Consider the following 25,782-nt stretch of genomic DNA (forward strand, 5'->3'; position numbering starts at 1 on the left):
GGCTACTCAGCTAGGTGAATAGCACTTAGGACTGTTCAGGTTATAAACCGATTTGCCTGGTTTATTTTCAGTACTTCAGTGGTTCAAATTAAAATGTGCTCTCTCCTCTTAAATAAAGTTGTTAACATCTGAACTTTTTGTTCAAGTAAACACATTTTTCTGTTTTTGTCATAGAGTCAAACAGCTCTCAGTTACAGAATTTAATACATAACAAATCCTGGTGTTACTAGGCAGGTATTCTTTCTGCCATCTCTATGCCTGTAGCTAATGTCTCACTAGAGAAATATTTTTGCTTGTATTTTTTCACTTATTAGGCAATTTTGGATGTTTTGTGCTGTATCTGTATTAATCCACGTTTTTTTTCTCTCCACCCTCCCTTATTTTTAGGTCATTGGAATATTGGATGTGTTCACACCAGATCTAACACTGGAGAAGTTTAACGACTTGTAAGTTCTGAGTTGTTTGTGTTTGGGAGCAGGGCACTGCTGCTTGTGCAGGAGAAATGGTTATTGTTTTTTTTTTTAAATGGAGAATTCCAAAATTGTCATTTAATAGATTTTTTCTGAATTTCATCTTAATGTTAACTCTTAGGTGCATCTTCAAAATTGATAGGCTGAGATTTTCAGTTTGTCCTTAGAACCAGTTACCTATCTTATAAGGGGTGTCCTTTCTGCCCTTAGTAGATGACAGTTTAGAGGATTCCCTAATCCACCTTTCAAGTACTGTTTCCTTACTCTGAGGTCCACATTGCCCAAATGATGGGACAATTCGTAACCCATGATGCCTGCTACATGATGAGTCTCTGGTGTGATCTGTCCTAATTCAAGGATTAATATAAAACTGCTAATGCTGCTAAATTTTTTAGTGATTATCTGTGCTGTGGCTTGTAGTATTTCCTGACTGGTTTCCCAATCTGGTGGTCCAAACAGCACATGATATAGATAATTTCTAGCACTAGGCATGTACATCTCCCTGACCTTCTGGCAGCATCTCAGACTCAAGTTATTTAGCATGCCTGTTTTGCTTATTGTCCCTGCTGCAATCCTTTTGAATTAGAGTCGCTGGACAAAAAGTGGTCGGAAATCCTGTTGGGCTTAATGTAGATTTCATGTTACATTCATAGAACCATTCTGGATTTCATTTAATGTAGCTATGCTTCAAAAACAGCCTTGCATATTTGTGTCTTAACAAAGAAAGCTATCTGCCAGGAAGATGTAGAAAATGAAATGCAGGAAACAGGGACCATGTGTTCATAATGATGATCTGGGCCAAAGTGATCACTGACCTAAAAAGGATGTTGTCCATATTGCCTATTGTGCTGGTGTTTTATAGAGTATATGTAAAAAAAAATGCACCTTTATAAGATTAACATTCAATTGCTGTGTTTTAAAAGGGACCCTAAAATCGTGCTTCATATTTTGGAGGTGCAAGTCAGTGTAGGAGGGACTGGTTTATAACTGAAGCTGCAACAGGTATGGCAAAATTTGCTTTTGAGATTTTGGATAAGCTGTTAGAGATGAACAGAGGTACATTTGTGTGTACATTTAAAACAAAACTGGAGAAATAGCTTTTGTGACTAAATATTACATGTGTCATTTGAGGGAGACTGCTGACTAATCATGAGATTTTGTCTGTGGCCTATTGTATAAAGATTCAAGCAGATTCAAGGTGATTTATGGCTAGAAGTAGCAGAAACAAGGTAGGTGGGTTCACCACAGCAAGTCTCTAAGCTTAGTCTTATCTGAGACCTGGGCTTTTTTAGCTGACTTCTAGCCCTCCTGTCTAGAGGGGAGCGTGTTCCTAGACGGTGTGCCACTCTGCTCTCCTGCTTTTCTAGTAGTCCAAGGTGTTAATGAAGATCGAAGGCAAAAATCCATTGATTTATGAAGGAACAGTCCTTTCCCTGTTAATGCTTATGTTGAACTTCCCTCACTTTTAAAAGTTCAGCTGACTGAAATGGTGTACAAAATCAGAAATATATACATCTTTAGCAATTTGAGTTCTACTGTACTAGATGTTTTTACTCCCTTCATCTGTATTCCTTACATTGTCTGTGCTTGTATTGTACATGATGTGCCAGAACTGGTTGCTGCTCCTGATTTTCTAAGAATTTTGGATTTTAACTGGAACTTGCAAAGACCTTAATTATTTTAGATGTCACGTTTCCTTTGAAGTGAATTATTAATCAGGTGTCCAACCTCCCTGGCTTATTTCAGGACTCCAGCTGTGGATCATAAATAAATTTGTAATAATAAAAATAAGTTTGCGAAGTTTTAAGTAGTAGATGAAGTGTTAAAGGTGAGACCATACTGTTTGATTCCATAGTTGTCCTCTTCCAATGTGTTTCTCATAAATGATTATTGAAATTTGGATTTTCAAACTCAGGTAGGAGTGGTTTTCCCCTCTGTTACATTTTGTTTGTTTCTCCACCGATCTAGACTTCTCTCTGTTGAACTTGAAGAGATTTGAAGTAATGAATTTGTAAAACGTAGTAAATTGTGTATGTGTAAAAATATGGTCTTATTTGTCCTTCTCATCCTGTTCTTTACAGTGCGTAATGGTTATATTTTTTTAACTTTGTTCACGTTATGTCACTATCCATCCAGAGCCTTGGGATTTGTACAAAGGATGGCAGGAAAACAAAATCCAAATGAATGCTTGAAGGTCATTACCAGCAGTAGAAGTTGTGTAGATATTTCTCTGTTTCTCTTGCCCCACCTATTTCTACCTCTGTTTTTTCTAAAACAGTCACTAAGCGTTTTTTAGGGCTCTTTCCAAATACTTATGACCTCTGGGAAATTGTATTTAATAAGTCTGAGTTAGAGGAGAATTTAATATGCTTTCAACAGTAGGAACATCAACAGAGAAGTTAAACTTCGTGTCTTGATCTGTTGATGGGAAACATTTTGTGTATTATAGTGGGGGAAACATAAGAAATGTCATTCTCTTCTCTGTATTTGCTCTGTCCTTATACAGTTACAGAATTAAAATGCTCATCTTTTCTGTCGAAAGGATAGCAAAATTGTCTGCAAATGCTGGGACGAGGTGCCTGAGTACTGATTCCCAAAGTTGTGGGAAAAAATGTTTGATACCTAGGGAGCGTTGAAAATGCTACCTATAACTCATAGTGACTAAATCAGTGTCACATCTCCTGGATGACTTTATATTCAATTTCTACATTGTTTACAGTTACAATTCTAATAGAATAAATTAATATTATTATTAGATTTAATGGTAGAAAAACAGCAGAATTTTAATTTGCACATTTTAACCAGAGGAAACCCATTTAAGTCTAAATAATGAAATTTGTAGCTATGAAACAAAGATCACATCTAATTCTTCCCTTCATGAAAATGCATCTGCTTGTGTTCATAAGAAGAGGAAAACTGAGGTTTTTACCCTCGGGTGTCTGGTGTGACTCGCTCTGTCTGTGTTCAGACCTGACTTTGAGGACAGACTCTGAAGGATGAGTTTACTACAAGCAATATGAAGAACAGTTTTGGATCTCAAGTGAAGAATAGCCTTGAAATGCCAGGTTGGCATTCTCAGGCTTTCTGTTGCCAGTGTCAACTTAGCTGTACTAGGTACTGAAGATCCCAGTTTATGATCCCAGATGAAAATTAATGGAAATTATTTTTGCCTCCTAATTTGATCATCTGTATTTCTGTTAGGTCTGACATTGTCTATTTAGATGAACTATCTGGGTGGTTTGGTTGATGTTAGTTCAACACTATGATCATGAAGTACATTGCATTGTTTGAATGTCTTAGTTTTCTGTGTAGTTGTCTTTAAAATATCACATGGCTCTTAGGTTCTTTCTAACTAGTTCAGAATTTGCACTCTTCTGGTAACTGGCAACTTTCCATAATTAGTGACAGGGCTGGGCAATGCCTCTTTATGACAATCAAAATAAATAAAACCAGAGAAACATGGAGGGCAGGGGAATGGTGTTGGAATTGCTTGGTAAATGGAATGATCTATAGTTTAATACTGTCACTGAACTATAACATACTATTACATTTCAATTTATTTGACAAATTAATCTTATTATGTTTCCCCCTCCCCTGCTTTTTTAAGCTACCTTGTCATGCCATTTATGGGAACAGACTTGAGTAAGATAATGAAGCATGAGAAACTAACTGAAGACCGAATCCAGTTCCTGGTATATCAGATGTTGAAAGGCTTAAAGGTTTGCCACTTATGCTATTATTTTGATTTCAAAATTTTTTTTCTGAGTAAATCATTATGGAGGGCTATAAATACTTACCTGATAGCAGGATAAAATTTATCTCGCCTTGTATGGTAAAGGTAATGACATTTTACATAGCAGTTGTTTAGTGATGATAGATGTTACTGGGTTTTTTTTGTATGATGAATTTGTCTGTGGCTTTTTTCAAGCAAAAAGAAGAGGTAGTCATTCAAGATCCTATCTAGTACATTGATCTAGGATGTCCTTGGTTTCCTTATTTGAGTACACCAGAAAGTCCCTGCTCTGATTTTTAACTGCCTTCTTCTCTGGTAGTTGATAGTTGTGCTGCTTTGCCACACCTTGTACTGTGTCTAGTTGGAGAGCATAGAGACTAAGAATGAAACCACTATTGAGTTCAGAGGTGGGACTTCCCTTCACTTGAGCCCTCAGCTATGTCATCAGCTTCAAATTTCTCTAATTTGAAGATGTTTCTGTGGCTTACAAATACTGGTCTGACACACTGTTAATGAGGCACTCTGTGCTCATCTTAGAGCTGTGCTCTAAGTGTAGTATCTTTCTGTGCTCTTCTGAGGAACATATATGTATGTGTGTGTATGTGTATGGAATTGAGAGGAGTATGGATGCATTTGTATATTTATATCATACCTACAGATATGGTATATATGTGCCCTGCATATTTATCAGCCTGTATGTGCTATTTTGGGGTGAATGAATGACCCAGAGAGGGACTTTGAGCCCTGCTGACTCACACTGGATTTGGTAAATGTTCAAGGACCACAGCAAGTGCTAGTTTGGTCCTTGTGTGTTAAAAGTCTAGCTCTGCGAAGAGCTAAAGCTCATTGCTGAATTTAAATAGGTAAGTCATTAGGATCGTTTCTGTTTTGGAATATCTTTCTGAGCCAGATGCCTGAATGTGTTCTGTGAAATTGAAAAGTGTGTGTCCTTTGTGTAAAGGATGTAAAGTTAAAGAATCCCTGAAGTCTGCAAGTCTGGGACAGCTTCGATGAAGAGGAAGGGCTGTGGATTTTTAGTGACAAATCTGAGCAGGAGAGCACAGAAAAATCACTTACAAGCCCAAACTAATAGGCATCTGAGTTAAACAGCTATGAAAGATGTCTGAATGGAGTCCACTGAAAGAAAATAACTTTTTGATGCCTTTTAGCAGACTCACTAAGATTGGAAGAGACCTCTGGAGGCTGCGTAGTCCAGCCCTGCACAACGCAGGGTCAAACTGAGCAGGCTGCTCAGGAGCTTGTGCAGTTGGGTTTTGAATATCTTCAAGGATGGAGACTTCACAGCCTCTCTGGGCAACCTCTGTTCCAAGGTTCAGTCTCCCTTACAGTGCAAACAAGCTTTTCTTATGTTTAAATGGAAATTCCTGTGTTTAATTTTTTGCCTGTTGCCTCTTGTGCTTTCCCTGGGCATTGCTTAGAAGTCTCTGGTTCTGTCTTCTTTACAGTGTCTATCAAGTATTTATGCACATTGATAAGATAGATGCACCCTGAGCATTTTCCCAGCTAAACGGTCCTGGCTGTCTCAGTTTCTCCTCTTACATCAGATGTTCCAGTCCCATAGTCATCTTCATGGAGTTTCCCTGGATTTGCTTCAGTGCCTCTCTTTAACTGGGAAGCCTAGTGCTGGATACAGCATTTCAGATGTGTCTCACTGGAGCTGAGAAGAAGGGAAGGATCACCTCCCTCAAGTTGCTGGCAATCCTCTGCCTAAAGCAGGAGGCTTTTAGTCATCTCTGCTCACATTCAGGACCTCTAGATCCTTTTCTGCCAGGCTGGTTGACCCCCAGGCTGTGAGGGTCTCACTAGCCTCAGCCCATTTCTCCAGCCTGTAGAGGTCTCGCTGCATAGTAGCACAACCATCTGGTGTATGAACATTCCACTCAGTTTTTTTATCATTGTACTGACTTTCTGAGGCTGCGCTGTGTCCTGTCATCCAGGCTAGTAATGAAGACATTAAACAGGGCTAGCCTCAGTACTGACCCTAGGGGAATACTGCCAGTAATGGGCCTCCAGATGGACTTCCTGCCACCGATCACAACCCTTTGATCCAGCCAGCTTGGCCAACTGACTCTGTCAGCTTTAACCCAGGCAGTTCAGTCTACCTCTCTGTCCATTAATCTAACTGGTACTTCCACTGTCTATGAGGATGTTATGGGAGAGAGTTTCAGGCCTTGCTAGAATTAAGGTAAACAACATTGACTGCCCTCCCATCATCCACCAAACCACTTGTCATAGACAGATAACAAGTAATCAGTTACCTCTTTGTCCTTGTTATGTTTGGAAATGGTTTCCAGAATTAATTCCTCGTTACCTTCTCAGGGAGTGAGGTGTGGCTGGGCTGGACATTAGTTTCTTGATCCTCTTCTTCCTTGTCCTTTTTGAAGACACAGTATTTGCTTTTTTCCCCCCATCATAAGGAACATCTCCTGATCACCATGACCTTTCATGTATTATAGAGTGGCCTCACAATGAAATGGAAATACAGAACTAGTTTTGATATACAAAGGTCTGGCGCATCCATCAGGATGCTGTTTCTTCCAAATCTATATTTGCATTGCCGAACACCATTAAAAAATAAAAAATATTGTGGGGCAGCATGCTTTTCTGGACAAGAACGTCAGGAACAGCATACCCAAGATTCCTTTGTCTCTCAGTACTTAACAGATACAGAAGGGCAAGTAAACTGTTTTACTCCCATCACAAAACCTAGTAAATATATTTTTGTTGAGTCCCGCATTACTAATTTCTCTTTGACCCTACCTCAGATTTTGTGTTATTCATTCAGTAGGTTTTCAGTCATGCAACCTTTTACATGTGCTAAGGAATTATCTTTTTTATTCTACAGTTGTGTAAGTGTTGTAATTCCAATTTTACAAATGCAGAAACTAAAGCCAGATTTGGGGAAACTGGCTTTATTTAAACTAGAGGAGATTCACCTCCAGTCTGGTCTTTGAATGTGGAGTTATGATTTCAGTTTTGTAGTTAGTTCCCTAGTTACAAAGTCATGTCCTAGTAAGTCCGTTCTCAAGGACCATATAAGTGAAGTGGTCTGTTTAGTTGCAGGTAACTGTCTGGGAAACAGGCTTCCAGCAGAAGCAGGCTGTTCAGCAGAGATGAAAAACATTTGTGCTAATTTTTCAGGCAAGCAATATATGAACTATAAAATACTGACTTGAGTTGAGTGTAGTGGAAAGGATGAATAATTAATTTAATTCCAGCGTAATGGCCTAGAAACATGTTTTGATCCCAGTGGCCTAGATTATCTCTCAGAGGCCAATAGAGAGGAGCTTGTGGCAACTGTGCGTGGCTGACATACATCTAATGAAAACAGAGCAGGAGCTAAAGAAGATGTATTGGGTTTGTGTGGCAAGGGTTGATAGTGGAGGACTGCAGGTGTGGCTTTGACAGACCACTGCTGGCTAAACCTGAGCCTGTCACCAATGTTTATGGCACCTTTGTGATAACATATTTAAGGAGGGGTAAAAAAATGCTGCACAGCAACTGTAAGAGGAGTGAGAAAATGTGAGAGGAACAACCCTGCCAGACACCAGGGTCAATGAGGAAGGATGAGGAGAGATGTGCTTCTAGCACTGGAGCAGAGAATCCCTTGCAGCCCATGGAGAAGACCATGGTGACACAGGTTGCCCCCCCCTACAACTCATGGAGGACCACATCAGAACAGGTACCCACACTGTTGCCTGTGGAGGACCCGGTGCTGGAGCAGTTTGTGAAGGACTGTCTCTTGTGGGAGGGAGCCCACACTAGAACAGAGGAGGAAAGTGAGGAAAAAGAACATAGAGACAGTGCATAATGAACTGACCATAGTCCCCATTCCTCATCCCTCTGCACTGCTCAGGGGAAGGAAGTAGAGGAATCAGGAGTGAAGTTGAGCATGGGAGGAAGGGAGGGGTAGGGGGAAGGTGGGTTTAGAACTTTTTTTTCTCTAATTATCCTATTCTGTTATTAATTGGCAATAAATTAAATTAATCTTCCCCAAGACGAGTCTGTATTACCTGTGACAGTAGTTGGTGAGTGATTTCCCTGTCCTTGTTTTGACCCATAAGCTTTTTTATTGTATTTTCTCCCCCATGTCCTGCTGAAGAAGGGGAGTGAAAGAGCATCTCAGTGGTCATCTGATGGCGAGCCAAGGTCAACACACCACAGAAGAAAAGAGCTGGAAGTCGTCGATGCGAGATGCTATTCCCAGGATTTTATAAAAATGAGGACAGTTCTCATTCCAGTTTCAAGGCAGAAATGCTGAGATAGTCTTAGAGAATTGGTATCTCTTTGTAACTGTGTTGGATCTTCTAGAACATGAGATCTGCCTGGGTATTTTGGCTCTTCCTCCATCTTTTTGAAGAGCACAACTGTACTTACCTCAAAATTGCCAGCAGGAAATAAGACATTATTCATCTACTAGACTCTGATATTTTGTCATTTCCTATTGCACAGCAGACATATAAGAACAGTCTTTACTGTATCTGTTCCATTAAATTTGGGATTTTTCTTGACCAATTCATCCAGCTGCAGTAATACACCTAGTTAGAAATATCTTTAAGAAACAAGAGTGATCCAGTGCTTAAGGGACATTTTTGCAGCACTGTCCACGCTAGAGTGTGGATTAAGCAGCAAGCAATATTGTCAGCATGCAGGAAAAAAGAAAATGCATCAGTAATTTGTTTCTTCTTTTATAGATATCAGTAAGTTAGCTGTTTAAGAAAAGATCTGCCGATCTCTGCATGGAGTTCTTTTACCTTTTTTAGGTCTACTGTATCTGGATTAAAGACAGCTCATCCATGTTTACTTAGATTGCTTTTTGATGGGGCAGGGGGAGCAAACCATACACTTAGCTAGTACTTGGTTGAGGCGTTAGAAGGGAAAAATAAATGCAACACGTGGGAAAGAAGAATACGCAACTCTGTAGATCCTTGTCGTATAGCTCTTTCAGCTTCCAAGCTTAGACTCTCATTTTTATGATGCATATTAATTGTTTGACCTTTTAACTTTGGACTCTATCTGGAGGTGGGTTTTGGTGTTAAATGTTACCCTCAATATGCATCTGTCCTTTGTGCAAAGTATATAACTATGGTATCTGTATTTATGTCTGTTCAAAGGAAGAAGGCTGTTCATCATTTTTGTCACATTGCGTACTTCTGTTGTAACGATGTTTGCATGTGACAGTTAAATGCATGTAGAAGAAACTCCACAAGTGATTTATTGTGAAGGGATAAAGAGATTTTTGCAAAGCCCCAAAGTCAGTTCTTTGCAGGCTTCGTCTCTACATTGTACCTGTAGACTAGTTCTAGATTGTCTGCATGCCAACAGGCTTGATTTTAAAAAAAATTGAGGTCAATAGAAAGTTCGTACTGAGTTCAGGAAGATTAGTATCACGCCCTCAGGTCTGTGCTTAGTAAGACTATGCAGTCCTCGTTTGTCAGTTAATTTATGTTCTGGCTATTTTGCTGTCTTCTTTCTGTAGAGAATGATACATTCTTTTCCTTTCTTTAGTGAGTCTTGTAATTTATCAGAATTTAACTTCATCTGTGGTAGGAAAAAACAATGCAGTTTGACACCACTTAAGAACACTGACATGCCTCTCCTTTGTCTGTTTCCTAGTTGGGCCTTAGTCTGGCATTAAATTTTATTTAAGTATGAGCTTGCAACTTGGAAAGGCTTTCATATTTTTTTTGTTTGACCCAAAAGCCATGTATTGTCAAAGACTACAGAAGGCAAGCTGAACATAAATGTTTTTTATGTAGGTGGAAAGAGGCTGGGACTTCCAGCACTTGCATTTTGGGTCCCTCCTCTGCAGGAGTGCCAGTTGGGTTTGTGTTCCCATAGGTCTGAGGAGGTGGGTGGCAGCCCTCTTTCTTTATTTGTACAATATTTGAGAATTAAGGGATAGCCCTTGGCCCACAGAAGTACCTGTTCAAGCTTCTTTTGCCATGCTTATTGTAATTTTTACTTGCTCTAGTTCTCTCCTTCTGTCATCTCTCTTTACTGTGGTTTTTTTCACATTTATGTTGTTCTTTCTGCTTCTCTGCTTTCCCTCCCCCTTTTAATCATTTCCTCTTTAGTTTTTCCTTCCCTGCTGAGTCCATGCTCATTTTCATTTTGCATGCTGCCTAGAATACTTTCTCCTGAGGCTTTTGTAATTCCCTTTTGATTAGCTTTTTATTTTGTGTAGAGATTGCATGTACAGACAAGAATGCTTAGAATTCAGACAACTGTTGGATAGCTTCCTAGTGCAATCTGAAGCTTACATTAAAGTATTTATGCAGGCTACCAAATATTGTCTTAAAGGATAATGCACAGAGCTCCTGTGCTCCAAGGTACTTTGCTCATGTTAACTGGGTTCTTGAATCAGATATTTTTCAGGTGAAATGGTATAACTTTGTGAAGGGTATGTCTACTCTGGTTAGGATGTTCTTGCCATGTTAAGAGTGAAAAATCTGTCAATATATGGATATTTTAGTGAGGAGAATCAGTAAGAATAGAGTTCCATTTTGGAAGGTTACTGAACAGAAATGGAAAATTTTCTGAATGAAGACTGACATCGTTCCCATGCTGCTCCCTGCCAGTAGATAAAAAATGCAGTTTAAAAAATGCTGCTATTGTTAAAGAAATACTGCAGCACACCACCAGTATTTCAGCTTATAGAAAGGCTGATGTGTAGGATGGGCACCAGGAGTAAGTGCAATTTCATGTAATCTTAGTAGTCTTGTATGAAGAAAAGTGTTTAGAAAATATGGGTTCTCCCAAAAGTGTTAACTGGTGGTGACTCATTAAATCTCAGTGGAGCGACAACACCAGCAAAACCAAGCTCTTCCCCCAAACAGGTGAGATTTACTTTAACTAAAACTCCAAAGGGTGCAATCCTTTTGTTTCCTGTTTCTACATGCCACATTCTTTAAGTGCAAAAATTCCTGGGTCTGCTAGTTATTGCCTGTGTATGGTCATACCAGCAAAAATAGCCTATACAATATTTTAAGCATCTGCTGGGGAAAGTAGAGGCTTTGGTAAGAAGACATTGATATTATTTAGAATGCAAGTATTCATTGTGATATCCTTGATCAGATGGCTGTTGGCACAAGGCATCACCGTTTTCTTCATTTATTGCAAGTCTAGCTACTTACAGGTAAATTTATTAAAATAAAAATAACATAGCTGCTCATCTTCGTGGCTCCTGGGGAAGAAGACAGTGGTTGGTGGAACTACGGCTGGTTAGCAGTTACCTCAGCAAAATTCAGTGCTTCGGTGCATCTCTGTGAGACAGCCCTGACTGTCCCTCGTCCTGGCTCTTACAGCTGGTTCCCAGTAACTCTTTTTCCCAATTATTGTCCCGTTCTTCATGGTGGAATAAAATGAAAACTCTCCAGGTGAAGCTGATGGGATTCACTTCTTATCCATCTTTTCTGGGGACTTTTCTAAAAGCCATTAGTGTTTGTGTGGTGCTTTGTGTCAGTAGTGTGAGATACCTTCAATAGTGAGATCTGTGGGGTTTGCAGAGGAGTTCCCCACAGCTGAAGTGAATAGTACTAGCACGTCCCAGGCCGCTCTTGGAAAGCATGTCCTCTATTCAGGACAACTTTCTGAGTTTCAGTGCTTGCAAAGGAGATGCCTATGTCTGAACTAGTTGCTAGAGTCACCCTTTATTGTCCGGATGAAAATAGTCTGTTCTAGGACATAATTTATGTACTGTTTACCTCAGTAGGGAGCATTTGGTGACAGTCATGGGCACAGACACTTGTATTTGGTCAGGTGTCTCCCCGAAAGAACTAGTCCCAGATGTGCAGTTTGTTGCTTTGACTTTTGAGAGTCCTTAAAAGAGTTACTGTAAGGTTGATGAAAAAGTTCATGTAAAGAAGAGTATCTTGTAACATGACCTCTCTGTGTGTCATTGAGGAAGTACTAAACCATGTAGCGAGACTTCTCAGCTAAGACCTCGACTGGTCTTAAGTGATCTCTCCTGGGCTTAAGTGATCTCTTAAAACTCAGTGCTGCTAGAGCATATGAATCTAAACTATGATGGCAGACCAGAGATGGCAAGAAAGCATTTCTCATATATAAAATAGCTGGATTTATTCTGAGATCTGTGTATCTCTAGCAATGCCGAAAATTAACTGGAAATGGGATTTTATGTATGGGAAGAATTAGAAAAAACATACCCAAACAGTACTCAAGCTGATTTACTGGTTTCTCGTTATTGGGGGAGGGAAAGGGCAAAATGCTGGTGTAATTATCTGAATGTAAAAAACATAGCTAAAAATATCTTCTGTGCAATACATAAATATTTTCTAATTTCATACTACTCTAGCACCATGAAAAAGTACTTTGTCCTCTGCCTCAGGCAGCTTCTTAAAGTCAGGACCTCATTAACTGAGAAATAATTTTTCTTTTTACAGTATATTCATTCATCAGGCATAATTCACAGGGTAAGTGGAAACAATATAAAAGTTGTTTATGTTCTGCTAGTGTGAGTGGTGTTTATGTATAAGCACACTCATAAATATGTTTGAAATTCTGTTTATTGGTGTCTCAGTTTGATGATGCCTTTGGTTTCTTCTTCAGTAGGAACAAGATGTGGTATGGCTACATCAGTGTCAGTTGAGCACTACAGACACACTGAATACAGCTTAGATTGGGATTTCTCAGATTACTTGGTGGAGTTGAGTTGTCCCCACAAGAGCAAATAGTGTCTGAATTGAGAAGGATACAAGATTTTCTGGCTTTTTTCCTTCAGTGAAGATGAAACTTTTAAAAACGATGTTAAGGTGTTGTTTAAACATCATGTTAATGTTCCAAGTTGGGTGTGTAAAAGCATAGAAAATGAAAAAAATAGTCCCAGATTTTACAGCCTTGAAAACCTCATTTTTTTCTGAGATATATTAAGCATCTGATTAATTTTGAGACCCTGTTGTCTAAAGTCTGCTCAAAATCACTTTTGCACTGTAAAGAAGGAGTTCTGAATGATGCTCTTGTGGTACCAACCAGCATAACTTCCCACAGAAGTGCATCAGAACAGGAGAAACTGGCTGTTTGTCATAAAATATCAGGAGCACCACACAGAAAGTGTACGTTGTATAATAGCTTTAAGCTGGGCATGAAAAATATGCAAACTGCCAAAATAATGTAATAAATTGATATTTTTGTTTCTATAACTGCTGTGTTCATGATCTAAATTTACAGTTGCTTATATTTTTTCTAAGCTCCCTCTTGATGGCTCTTGAGCTTCTTGGTTTCATTATGGTTTATCACACTGATTTGTTTCTCTCCAAGGCCCCTCTGATCTTAAAACGTCTTTGTATGAAACAGGTGGATACTGTTAAAAAGCTCAGAGAGAAAATTCTTCTAAATGTTTTGTGCTAAAGTGTGCCAAACAAATATTTGAAGAAGCTGAAGGAAAATTTGTTTCTAATTTTTTTTCTTTGTAACTGTGAATGTCTGAGTCACTGATGTTGCAAAATCTTCTTAGTTATTGCCAGTACTCTTCCTCTTCCTGCTAAATTTAGTACAGCTTATGAAGATCATTAGAAGTCTCTACAGTAGCTTAAGAGGCTTAAGGGAATTTTTTTTCCATATTGTAGTCTCCATTCAGTTGACTTCATTAGGAAATTGATTTTCCCACAGAAGAGAGCGTAGGGTTTTATGTAAAATGTTGTTTGATTCCTTTAGTACTCCTCCCTACATCTCTCAGGGTATGGGAACTTTCTCAAGTATATTTTGATATGCAGTATGTACAGGCCAGAAATATTTATGTGAATTCTTAACATTGTGGTGTTAGTATTAAATGCAACAAATTTATGTGCAAACCCCACTCGCAGTAAGATGACCGAGTTCCTTCACTGGCAAGTATTTTACTGGCTTCTTGGCAGAAAAAAAGTTGATTTGTCTCAGGGGGAAACATACTGGAAAAAAGCCAAACGTATCCAAGTTTGTGTCTTTGTTTCTCTTATTTGTTGTATTTAATTTTCTAATCTAGATTTATTACACTGCTTTAACCTGTTTCTGTTCTAAGTAGTTGTATGACAACCATTGAGCCTAAATGAAAGTAAGTAAATAAGCACGCTTTATTGTTCTTGCTGTAAAATAAGTAAATAATATCTGCTTCAAATCTGATTACAGGATCTAAAGCCTGGAAATCTGGCAGTAAACGAAGACTGTGAATTGAAGGTAGGATATGTTTATTTGGAAAAAAAAGAAAGTAGTCAGATATTTTAGAAATGCACCACAGACAACAGCTATGGATGTGCTGACTGGTTTTAGTTATGAGTCCTTCACCCACGGGCTTTGAGAAGCTGTAGAGAAACAGGGGAATGCTGGAAAATGAAAGAGAAGAACATCAGAAGAGCAGTGGTAACAAAGATGAAAAAAATTATGGGACTGCTCTTTATAAGTACTTTTCCATTTGTCTGACGTCAGTCGCCACCAGAAGTAATATTTATTTAAGAAATAAAGCCCTGAATAGAGAGAATCTGTTCATCTCCTATTTGTACGTCCTTGACTGACATGAATGTGCATTTCATACGAATGGCAGAGGCAGCGATCAATTTCTGAGATCAGTCTGGAGCCAAGCACAAGAAATGGCTGCCCCCAATGCTAGAAGCATTGCCCAGGGTGTCCCACCTGAAAATATCCAGTCCACTCCAGATAATATCCACATAAGAACACTCCAGGAAGCTGGTACCCAGTGTTAACTGGGAAGACGTGGGAGTTGACTCCAAAATGTAGACGAGGATCTCTGGTGAGGAAGTCAGTGCTGTGGGTTATTACATTCATGACGTCATTTGAGTGGTTTGAGGGATCCCTCCAGTGGAATGAAGGGCAGTGTAAGAACAGAAACTCATGTTGACAGAGCAGTCCACAGCACAGCTGTGTGCCCACACCAAGCATGTGTGCATGACAATATTAGTCACCCTTTTCCTGTGCGATGTGCATTTTGCAATGAGTGCTAGCATATTTATAGGCAGTTACTCAAAAATACTTTTCAAGAAAAGAATCATGTCCTGGTTACAGTTGGATCAGAGCTGTAATGGAGAATGTTTTTATATGTTGCAGCTAATCACTTCAGAGAGGCATGAGAGGAATCACATATTCCTCATTATGAACAAGAACATCTTATTTCTTTGAAAGTGATTCCTTCTGCACACTTACAGCTAGTGGTATTATCAATTGCATGCAGACTACAGTGTATTTCATGGCAGAAATATGTCAGTTCTGCCTCATTTTTGCTCTTAAGCAGTGAGAAAAAAAATCAGTAAAGGGAGACAATTGCTAATTCAGTCTCCTGTAAATCAGCTACTGTCTGTTTCTGTTGCTACACTGCAAGGCAGGTGCTTTTGGTGGCATTTTATTACCTGGTTGCTGCTTCCCTGGAGTCGGGCAAGTACTGGCATGTACCCTGACTGTCTTCATCCTACTCATTCAGGCTGCTTTCCAAAGATGGGCAGGAGGGTGGTGCACACCTACACCCCTTCCCAGTATGGAAACTGGGCTTAGCTGACATATGCCTCGGAGACCAGGCTTGTAGCACCTGTTGTGGGAAGTTGTAGATGTTTCTGCTTCCATGGAAATGTTCTCAGTAGAGTCTATCTGAGTAGTAATTCCTCTCCTACGTGTTTGTTACCCCAAGCCTCCTCTTAAATCATTGAACTGAAATACTGAATCTGACCAGTCCTGATTGCAGTTTCCTACGCGTATTGGAAATTTTCCAAAGCCTGTTAGAGTGGATAATATTTGCACTTCAGAAATAAATATGCAATGTACACTGACCTAACAAAAATGTATCTATTTGGCTCTATTAGAATGACTTCACTATAAAATAGACAATTATTTATTATGAAGTACAATTATGTAGTACTCAACACTGTGTATTTTAGGAATATAGTTTATTCTCTTCAGTATATAGATAGTAGCCCCAGACTGCTTCCAGTCCCCAGTTAATTCCATTCTCGTATTTTATTATTTTTATTACCTTTTGGAATTGGTTTTGTCATCTATCTTCGCTTACCTCTAGCAATCTGAAAGGCTAGTCGGGGGTGTTCAGTTAATTACAAAATCAAGCTACGTCTCCTGTCCTGTGCTTGAATCATGATTGGCTTATACAGACTCACAAAACAACGGTACATTTGAACAGGATCTTTTGTGCCCTGATGCATAAGTACATTTAAATCTTATGGCCAAGGTTTCCTTCCTAAAAGAGATGTAAAGCTTTATGGGAGTAGTAGAGTATAGCAGCCTTCCCTTACTTTAAGGGGGCCTACAGGAAAGCTGAGGAGTGATTCTTTTATCAGGGAGTGTAGTGATAGGATGAGGGTTAATGGTTTTAAACTGAAAGAGGGTAGATTTAGGTTAGATATTAGGAAGAAAAATTTTACTGTGAGGCACTGGAACAGGTTACCCAGAGAAGTTGTGGATGCCCCACCCCTGGAGGTGTTCAAGATATGGTTGGATGAGGCTTTGAGCAACCTGATCCAGTGGGATGTGTCCCTGCCCGTGGCAAGGGAGTTGGAACTGGATGATCTTTAAGGTCCCTTCCAATCCAAGCAATGTCCTTTCCAATCCAAATAATTCTATGACTCTAATGAATAAATATTATAAGCATAACTTTGCAAGCTGGGAGATACAGAAGAAGATCAAAGGTTGTGAAGCCCTCCCTTAATTAAAAAAAAATAAAAGTTTGATGAAACACTGCAAAAATGATTTTTAGCATATAACATACAAACTAGATACTTGTATGTAGCAGTTGTAATAAAATGTTTTGCTCTTTGGAGACTGACCTGAATGTTCTGGGTCCTGTCCTTTCAAAATTTCCCTGTCTAACAGAAAAAGCCATTGTCTCCTGGCTTGTAGGTAGCCAAATAGTTGAGTGGGTCCCAGGGTGATGGGGAAAAAAAGAGAATCTAGAAAAAACAATTGTACTTGTTTCTCTTCTCCATGCCTCTGAACTGTGCAATTCCATTGTGAGATACAGCCCAGGTTTAAGACACTGTTCATTAGTATGATCACTATATCTCCTTATTTAACACAACTGATCTTTTCGTTACCTTGACTGAATTGAACTAGTCCATTTGGGTGCAGTGGGCAGGATGTGACCCTGCTCTGAGACTGTACTTTCAAAGTGAGTTCATGTGGGCACAGGACCACACTGCCAGCAACAGTCCAAACCTCTTTCCTCCCCTTTCTGTGCACTCAGTAGTTCCCCCTGCATAACATCTGGCAACGATGAGGCTGTAAGCAAGTTGGAACAGTTCATTGAGTTGGTAATTAATTAATAATCAATCGGCTTTATTTTTCACAACGAACTTTCAGGCTCCCTCATCTAATGCTCTCAGCTGTTACACAGGAATCAGAAATGTGATAGCAAAGGGTGACTGAAGGGAAATCACTGCCCTTTCCATAGTCTTGAAGTTACAAGATTTTTTGTTACAGTTATTGAAACAACTTAGGAAAGCTAAGTTTGTTGAGTAGAAAGGGAGCTTATCCTTGGGGTGGTAAGGAGAATTTGCTCTCTCTTTTTTAATTCCTGTGTTACAAAATAGGATTTTAAAACTCCCTCAGAAAATTGCTGTGGGAGTTTGAGCTGAAAAATTGAAGATGTGAGTATGAGAATAATAGTTTCATGTGAAGTTTGTTGAAGTGGTACCATATTAAGTACTGACAGGATATGCTTGTTCCTGAGATTAATGAATATGTTAATAAAAAGAAATCCTGAAGTTAATACATAACACACAAAAAATCCTGCTGTCATTTTATGCTTTTACAAAAATACAAACAGAAATTATATTTTAGCTGTCTCCAGCTCCAAGTGTCACAAGTCTTAGGAAGAAACCTAAATGCTGTGTTGGAATAGATGGTACCATGTGTGGCTTTTCACCTGTTATATTGAACTTACTTTTTTTTCCACCTCACCTCCTGTGTTACTGGAAAGACATAATGTCTGTTGTATGTATAAAATGAATTTGAAAGCTGTATATAAATTGTATATTTTGTGGCTGCACATATTTTAAGTCCAGTAAATTTTCACTATCCAGATTTCTAAGGGGTAACTTTGGTTGTAAGAAGTTGTTGGTAAGAATAAAAACTTCTCCCTCTGCATGCTACTCCTGTTTTTCAGTTGGTAAGTGATCAGCAGTTATGGGGAAGATATGAAATGGTGTTTCAAGTATGGCAATAAAGATAAGCCATAACATTTTATACTCTTGATCTATGAATGAAAATATAATTTTCATTTCTGCTGGTTCCAGGGAGTGATGAAACTATCCCGAAATATTACAAAATGTTTAATTACAAAGAGCATTACACAAACATCACTCTTGATATATTAATGCACGAGGGCCCCTAGTAAAAACTTCTGCCTTGTCACTATATATGAAGCCTGATACACATGGAAGCTAGTGGCTGCTCATGCAAAGCTACAAATTCAAGTATCTGTAGATGATGATGATTTATCTTGAGTAGACTTTACTTACCCAAAAACTATTGCTTCTTGTTAGAAGCTTGAACTTCCTGATAAACTGTGAACTGACTGTCATTCAAGAGTGGAATTTCCTTGCTGTTGACTGCATCTCTTGGCACCATCTTCTGATAGTCCGTGCAGGTGGGCCTTTACTTCAATGAATTTTGTAGAAACAGACACCAGACCATAACACTGATTTTTATTCTTGCTGCTGTATGCTGCTATATCTAGAAAGAAATATCTAAGAATCTTAGAATTAAGCTGAATTGTGCATATTCCTTTAAAAAATTGCATTGGCCTTGCAGTTCTTACAGAGGGTTGTTCTGTAGTTGACACAGGAGGTTGGGGAAAACTCAGCAGGGCTGAGTAATTGTAATTCCCTACTCTTGTATATTTTCCGAGTGCTTATAGATAGCTTTCCCTTGTATTAAAACTTACAAAACAGAGATAATGATTCCTCCTTACTTCAGACTATTATTGGAACATACTCTTGAATGACTGTGCCACCCAGGATATGAGTGCAATGAGTACTATATAGATATGGGTGCTGTTCTTTTAGTCCTAACAAGTTATGATAGCCATTCTGTAACCAGGGCATTTTTTGCATTGAATGAGACCCATATATTTTCAGTTAATAATTGAAGAATTTATTCTTTTCTTTACTGGTTTTACAGCTTTTAGTGTTGCTATATGAGCATCTAACGTGGGAAAAAAAATTGTAAAGCTCCTTGCTACTTCTGTCTTGATTTTTCAGATGAGAACTAGATACTTCAATGAGAAAAAAGATGCACAAATAAGGCGATCTCGGCAGAATGCTCCAATTCTTTTATTTTCCACATTTGTAAAGTCTGTATGAAATAGATAACTATCTGTCTGATCAGGATGTTTTTTGTGCTTCCACTACAGATTCTGGATTTTGGATTAGCAAGACATACAGACAGTGAGATGACTGGTTACGTGGTTACAAGGTGGTACAGAGCCCCTGAGGTCATACTTAACTGGATGCATTATACGCAAACAGGTCAGCATGTCTTCAGAGAAGTTGTTAGAGAGCTGAAGTAGTCGCTGATCTGGCAATACATAAACAACTCTTGTTTTCTGAAGTGAATGAGAAATTGGAGGAAATGACAACATATGCAAAACTTCATTGTAGATAAACTGTAGGTAATCATTTGGTGGTTGTGAGTTTGGGGGCTTTTTTGAATATTTTCTGAGAGTAATAGTGCCAAGGTGGTTGGAAAAAAGTGATATAAGTATATAGAGGTGTGACAGTCTGGTCTGCGTTCTTATGTTCTTATGTTCCTGCAAACGTGTTGCTTGTAACTTGGACAGGGGAAAATGGCAGGAGGAGGGAATTCAAGCAATAATAGCGTAACTGGGCATTTTTTAAAGTATTGAGAATTTATGTACCATATCCATCTGCCTTTTACTGAGAAACTGATCCTGCATATTATCAGATTATCTCCAGTTTGCTAATTAGAAAGTCCATTAGTTTTACCTATGCTGCTCATCATACTTGGCAAGGCACTCATTTATTTTGTAACAGGCTATAAAGCTAAATCTTAGCTTCTTAAAAATACATTTTATATTAAACTTTATGTACCTTTAAATGGACAAGTATTCAGCAATTTAATGTGACTATGGGTCTTTTTTTCAGTTGACATATGGTCTGTGGGCTGTATAATGGCTGAGATGATAACAGGGAGGCCTCTGTTCAAAGGAAATGATCGTATCCTTCATTGAATTTATGACATTAAAGTAAGAAAATGGTGAGAGGTTCTTATGTGATGCAGTTCGTCTGTTCAGAAACTGATGAGCATAAATTGAACAGTAAAATGGCTCACGCATTTCTCATCGATTGGTTATCTGATATCTGTACCACTTTTGCACATCTGCATATTAAAACTTCTATTATTGAACTTTTTCAGTAGAAAAAGATAGGTGATCTTTGAACCATGTCTCAGATCATCTTGTAGAAGATTCTGTGATGACAGAAAAGATTTATTTTTTTTTATGAGTAATAGGTTCTGCAGCTTCAGAACATGCAAAGAAAATTCTGCTGTAGTGTATGGACTTAGGTGCGTATGATAGTCCATTTCATATTTTTTGATACTTTAATCAAAAAATGGTATGCAAGTAAGATTTAGTAAAATGTTTTAGATTTACAGAAAGCATCTAAAGATGAAGTCATAATTAAACCCCAAGTGATACTCCATTGGCAGTAGTAATTGCAATAGTTAATAGAGGACGGCGTTAACAGAAGACATCAAAAAAAAATTGGTTTTTTTTTTGTTTCCCAGCTTTGTTGGTTTGACAGTTCATCCTAATCTTTTTGCACTACTTTTCCCCTTGTGGCGTTGGAGTCAATAAATTGCTTATCTCCACATACTTGTTTACAGAATCACAGAATCACAACTGTTTAATTTTAATTACTTTTGTATTTAAGTGCTTACATGTAAGAGTAGGATTGCATGGATAATGTCATTCTTATTTTATGAGGAAAAACATAAAAAAGGAAGATTGCATTCACCAGAAAAATGGTGGTGGCTGTGGAAAAGTAGGATACATCAAATTATTCCAGCTGTACAGATTTAGTCATAACAAGAAGATACTAAAATGCCTGCCAAAGAACAGCTATTGGCTAAGTAAATTAACATTTCTCAACTGAATGCTAACCTTGAGTGTTCTGTTACATAAATAAGGAAGTGAATGAGTCATTTTCAAGTTGCACTGTAAATATGAGTGAAAAGCTAATATTTTGGTCATACTAGATTTTGGACATTTCAGATTTATTGCGTGAAGTTCTGTGTCTTGTGTTGTGAAGGAAATTGCTCCTTGCTGGCCTTTGAGAATACAAATTAGTATTACCTATTGTCAGGGAAATGCAGCCATGAGTTCAGGTGTGGATAGCTGAATAAGGGGGTTATTTTTTTTTTTAGTATTAAAAATAAGTTATCTTGCAGACTTGGTATGGGATATTTATTTATTTATTTATTTATTTCATGAGCACTACCCACCATTGCCATTTTCTGCAGAGGCTGGTGGAATCCTCATGTGCAGAGTGCTGATCTAGCCTTGAGCTTCTTGTGTTCTGCTCATACCACAGTATCAAACAAGTCATAACATGGTTCTCTGCAGCATTAGCTTCCTGTGGGTATGGTGTTTCTTCTTTGAAATAGCTAATATTTGTGGTGATTAATCTGTGCTGGTTTACAATGCAGAAGACTAGGGAGTGTTCTGATGCCTTACTCCAATGTCTCTAACATCTCAGCATCTGGAGTTGTGCTAACCATGTGGGAAATGAGGAAGAGAGGGATAATTTTTTATTTTTTTAAGTTTCTCAGTGTGGAGAAGAGCTAACACAGACTGGTTTCCTCTAATTTTTGTTCTTGATGTTCCTTGTGACTTTTTCTGCCTCTGTATTATCTAAGTATTGGATAGACCAGGGCAATGCATGCAATACATGTGTTGATTTTTTAGATACTTTTGGGCTGATTTTGACCAAAAATATAAAGGAGAGGAGACCTGATGATACTAGAGGAGTTTGCAGATGATTTGATTATGTGTTACCAAGCTATAGGATATTTTATTTCAGATGCTTCCAATGTCTTTACCTTTCGCAAGAAAAATGGAGAACTTTCATCTTGTTGTTTATTAATCTTCTCTTCAGTTCTTGCATTATGTTTTTTGCTTTATTCTCCAATAGTGAAGAAACTCACAGGTTTTGCAAAGTTCTTAGTTTTCTGGTGAAAGACTTTGTTCCTTATTTCTGGTGTTCAGATCTGGACCAACTCACAGAAATAATGAAAATAACAGGTACACCAACTCAAGATTTTGTTCAAAAACTACAGAGTCAAGATGTGAGTATTCTGCTTTGTCAGTTGGTTTTATGTGTCTTGATTTGAGTTAAGCCATGCTTAGTTCTTAGACTGGCTGTGATAATACGTATTGACTACTGAAATGAGCCCTGATGGCACATCTCTGCATTGAAGTACTTTGGACACCCAGAATAGCTACTGGGGATTTAAGGAAATGATCAGGACACTTGAAAAATCTGTTTAAATATAATACTTCAAAGTTTCCAGTGTGTACCATATCAACGTCTGAGCTGATGCATTACTGCCTTTATCAGAAATGTACTGAAAACATGAACCTATTCAGAAAACCCAGTTATTCTGCTGATGTCTTTGACTTTGTTTTCCCTGTTCTTGTGTGGATGTCCTTCTAGAATCCTTAAGCTCCTTCTATAAAAAAATAAAGTCAGTCATTAGACTAACTATACAATTGAAAAACTAATCATAGAATCACTAGGTTGGAAAGGACCCACTGGATCATCAAGTCCAACCATACTGAATTACTGTATAAGGTTTACTTCTAGGGATTTCTATAGTGACTATAATGTTATTTCAAATTTTGCATACATATTTATTCTAATTAAAATATTAAATTAAATTTAGCACTTACTAAAGCTTTACATTATAACTTCTTAAACACAGGTTTAAGGATTGATTTAAAAGGTAAGTTTCTTTCAACAAGGAGGTGAATATAATCGGATTTATGACCTCAAAAAATCTAGCAACGTGCTATCAAAGCGTTGTTACCTATTAAGTGTGTAGTTAATGGTGCCACATTACAAAGGCAGCAGAGGTCTAATTAAATATTTGTGTTTCTTTTAAGGCAAAAAACTATATCAAAAGCCTCCCAAAAGTCCAGAAAAAAGATTTTGCATGCATCTTGAAGTATGCAAATCCTTTGGGTAAGACAGTTTGTGTGGATGTGTACAGTTTGTCTTGTTCTTGTTTGCACTGGATGCAGCAGCAGTATCAGTCATGTGATAGGTGATGTGATAGTTCTTGTACTTTTCTGTCTCTTGCTTTCCATAATTCATAACTTTGATTTTAGTGGCTGAACTTTGCCAAGTTTAGACCCTGCCAGGAATCAGATGTTTCTTAGAAGAGTCAAAAAAACAAGTATTTCGTGCTTTAGGCTTCAATCCAGCATCTGCTTAATGGTTTTACTGGAGCAGCTTTCTCAAGAGCCCTGGGAAATTAAAGATGCGTAGTAGATTTTTCTGCGTATTGTATTTGAAATATAATTCTGAAAGCTCAGTCAGATCAATGATAGAAATGCAAGCAAAGAGAAATCTTATATTTTAATCATGGAATTAATACATCCTGAGAAACATCTGTGCATTCCTGAGAAGTACTGGCTTGGGTTTGATAGATACAAACAGCCAGAAGAGCATGCCAAGTGTGCATAACTGTGACACAACTTGAGGCAGCCAGAGCTCTGAGATGGCTCTCTCCAAACTTTATCCATTCCTCAATGACCTGAACACTCACAAAGCCAGTTTTATTAGAATATCAATGATGGTGATTGAATCTTCTCAATTTAAGAAGTTAAAACTGTATGTTCACATACAGCAGAAATAAAACTAGTTAATAAGCAGCTCTTACCCTGACTTGCATGGTTAGCTCACTGACCTTCTCAGCTACAGCAAAATCGACACATTTCCATTTAGTTTTTAGGACATTTCTTTCAATCACTTCTATGCCCATGTGGCTGCTTCTTACATAGAGAACTGACTGCTCATGGTCTGGGAGAGGAGGCTGGAGAGAATCCACAGTGTGGCAAGCAGGAGTTGCAGCATCCTGTCCTGTGCTGCTGCCTCCTCTTCCCTTCAGCTGCTCCACCCAACCAGGAACCCAGGATAGAAAAACAGAGAATAAACAAATCATTCATCATATCTGTTTACACTAGCCCATTGTGACAGTCTAACAGTGAACCTGATCCAAAATCCACTGGAGAAGAACATACAAGATTTTCATGAATTGTTTTGGCTGAGGTCATAAAAACAGCAGATAAATTCAGCACTGAGATTCTGAGCATGGGCAACTGATTTGTCTTAGTGAACGTCAGAATGTACTTGGGCTTGGACTTGGTAGAACAATTCACATTAGCTCTGCACTCAGCTATTCTTTCTGCTGCTGTCAGGTTGTGGTGTACCTTAGAACCGCAACACAGTGGCAGCAGTGATGACTGACACCTGGGCAAGCCCGAAGTGCAGTGGTCCTGGAGCACAAGTGATGTGGCTGTATTGCATACAGAAGTAAAGCTTCTCTGTGTTGCATCAGGCTTTGTACACATCCCAGCTTGCTCACAGGACTCTTTGGTCATGCAAAGGGGCCCCACTGGCTATAGAATTAATACCAAATTATTCTTCTTTGTAACTCTGTATTTATTAAAAATATCTCCTGGGCAACATTACTATGTACAAGGTGGAATCAGTGACATGATTTGAATGCACTGTTTGTTTTCTGTTCAATAGCTGTAAACCTTTTGGAGAAGATGCTGGTGCTGGATGCAGAGAAGCGAGTCACAGCAGCTGAGGCTTTGATGCATCCTTACTTTGAACCGATTCATGATCCTGAGGAAGAAATTGAAGCTGAGAAATATGATGACACATTTGATAACATGGATCTTCCATTGGATGAGTGGAAGCGTAAGTTTAGTTTTGTGATATTTTCAGAAATGAAAAGATAGAAAGGCTATCCAGAAACACGAATATTCCCCTTTACAAATTATTTTGTCTGCTTTTGATGAAACAGAGTAAGTAGCACTAAGATAAAGAAACACTATTGGTAAGCCAGTGTTTCTTTTATTAAGTCATTCTGGAACAATTCCCAGAAGTTTTTTCTCTGCCTCATGACAGAGGCTACTCTTCTCCTTTTCCTCTGTCTCCTTCTATTTCTTCATGTGTCTGTCCTCCTATCTTCTGCAATATGGGAAACAAACCATTTCTGTAACGTGTTCCTTCCAGTGGATAGGACAGGCCAAGGTTGGCTCTATAGGACTGCAATGGTTGCTGGCCTTCATTTTTAAGTTAGGTCCTCTCAGGGAGAGGAAACATAATCTATCTCAGCAGAGATTTAAATCTGAATCTAGTTTTCAACTTGTATCAGAAGTTTGTGTTTTGGCTTTTAACCATGGACTCGACTTTTAAAGCTGATGTGCTCAGTAGCTCTTTCTGAGGTTATTGCCCCCTATACTGTAAAGTCAACACTCACGTCCTTTTGAAAGCATCTATAACATTTCAGTAT

The 25,782-nt window shown here is 38.5% G+C and overlaps 1 protein-coding gene across 2 annotated transcripts in view; it reads left to right on the top strand.

Annotated features, from left to right (window-relative positions):
• The window catches only part of MAPK12 (mitogen-activated protein kinase 12), a 42,884-nt gene that overhangs the window by 11,748 nt on the left and 5,354 nt on the right, over window positions 1-25,782 (top strand). For both annotated transcript variants that reach the window (XM_054056377.1, XM_054056379.1), the window contains exons 3-11: window positions 388-446; window positions 4,078-4,189; window positions 12,630-12,659; window positions 14,350-14,397; window positions 19,589-19,703; window positions 20,340-20,411; window positions 22,463-22,542; window positions 23,360-23,438; window positions 25,011-25,184. In XM_054056377.1, coding sequence (XP_053912352.1) covers window positions 388-446; window positions 4,078-4,189; window positions 12,630-12,659; window positions 14,350-14,397; window positions 19,589-19,703; window positions 20,340-20,411; window positions 22,463-22,542; window positions 23,360-23,438; window positions 25,011-25,184 — 769 coding nt within the window. The remainder of the gene's footprint in view (window positions 1-387; window positions 447-4,077; window positions 4,190-12,629; window positions 12,660-14,349; window positions 14,398-19,588; window positions 19,704-20,339; window positions 20,412-22,462; window positions 22,543-23,359; window positions 23,439-25,010; window positions 25,185-25,782) is intronic.

This window comes from Cuculus canorus, chromosome 1 (genome assembly GCF_017976375.1).
Source record: "Cuculus canorus isolate bCucCan1 chromosome 1, bCucCan1.pri, whole genome shotgun sequence".
In the NCBI taxonomy this organism is placed as follows: domain Eukaryota; kingdom Metazoa; phylum Chordata; class Aves; order Cuculiformes; family Cuculidae; genus Cuculus; species Cuculus canorus.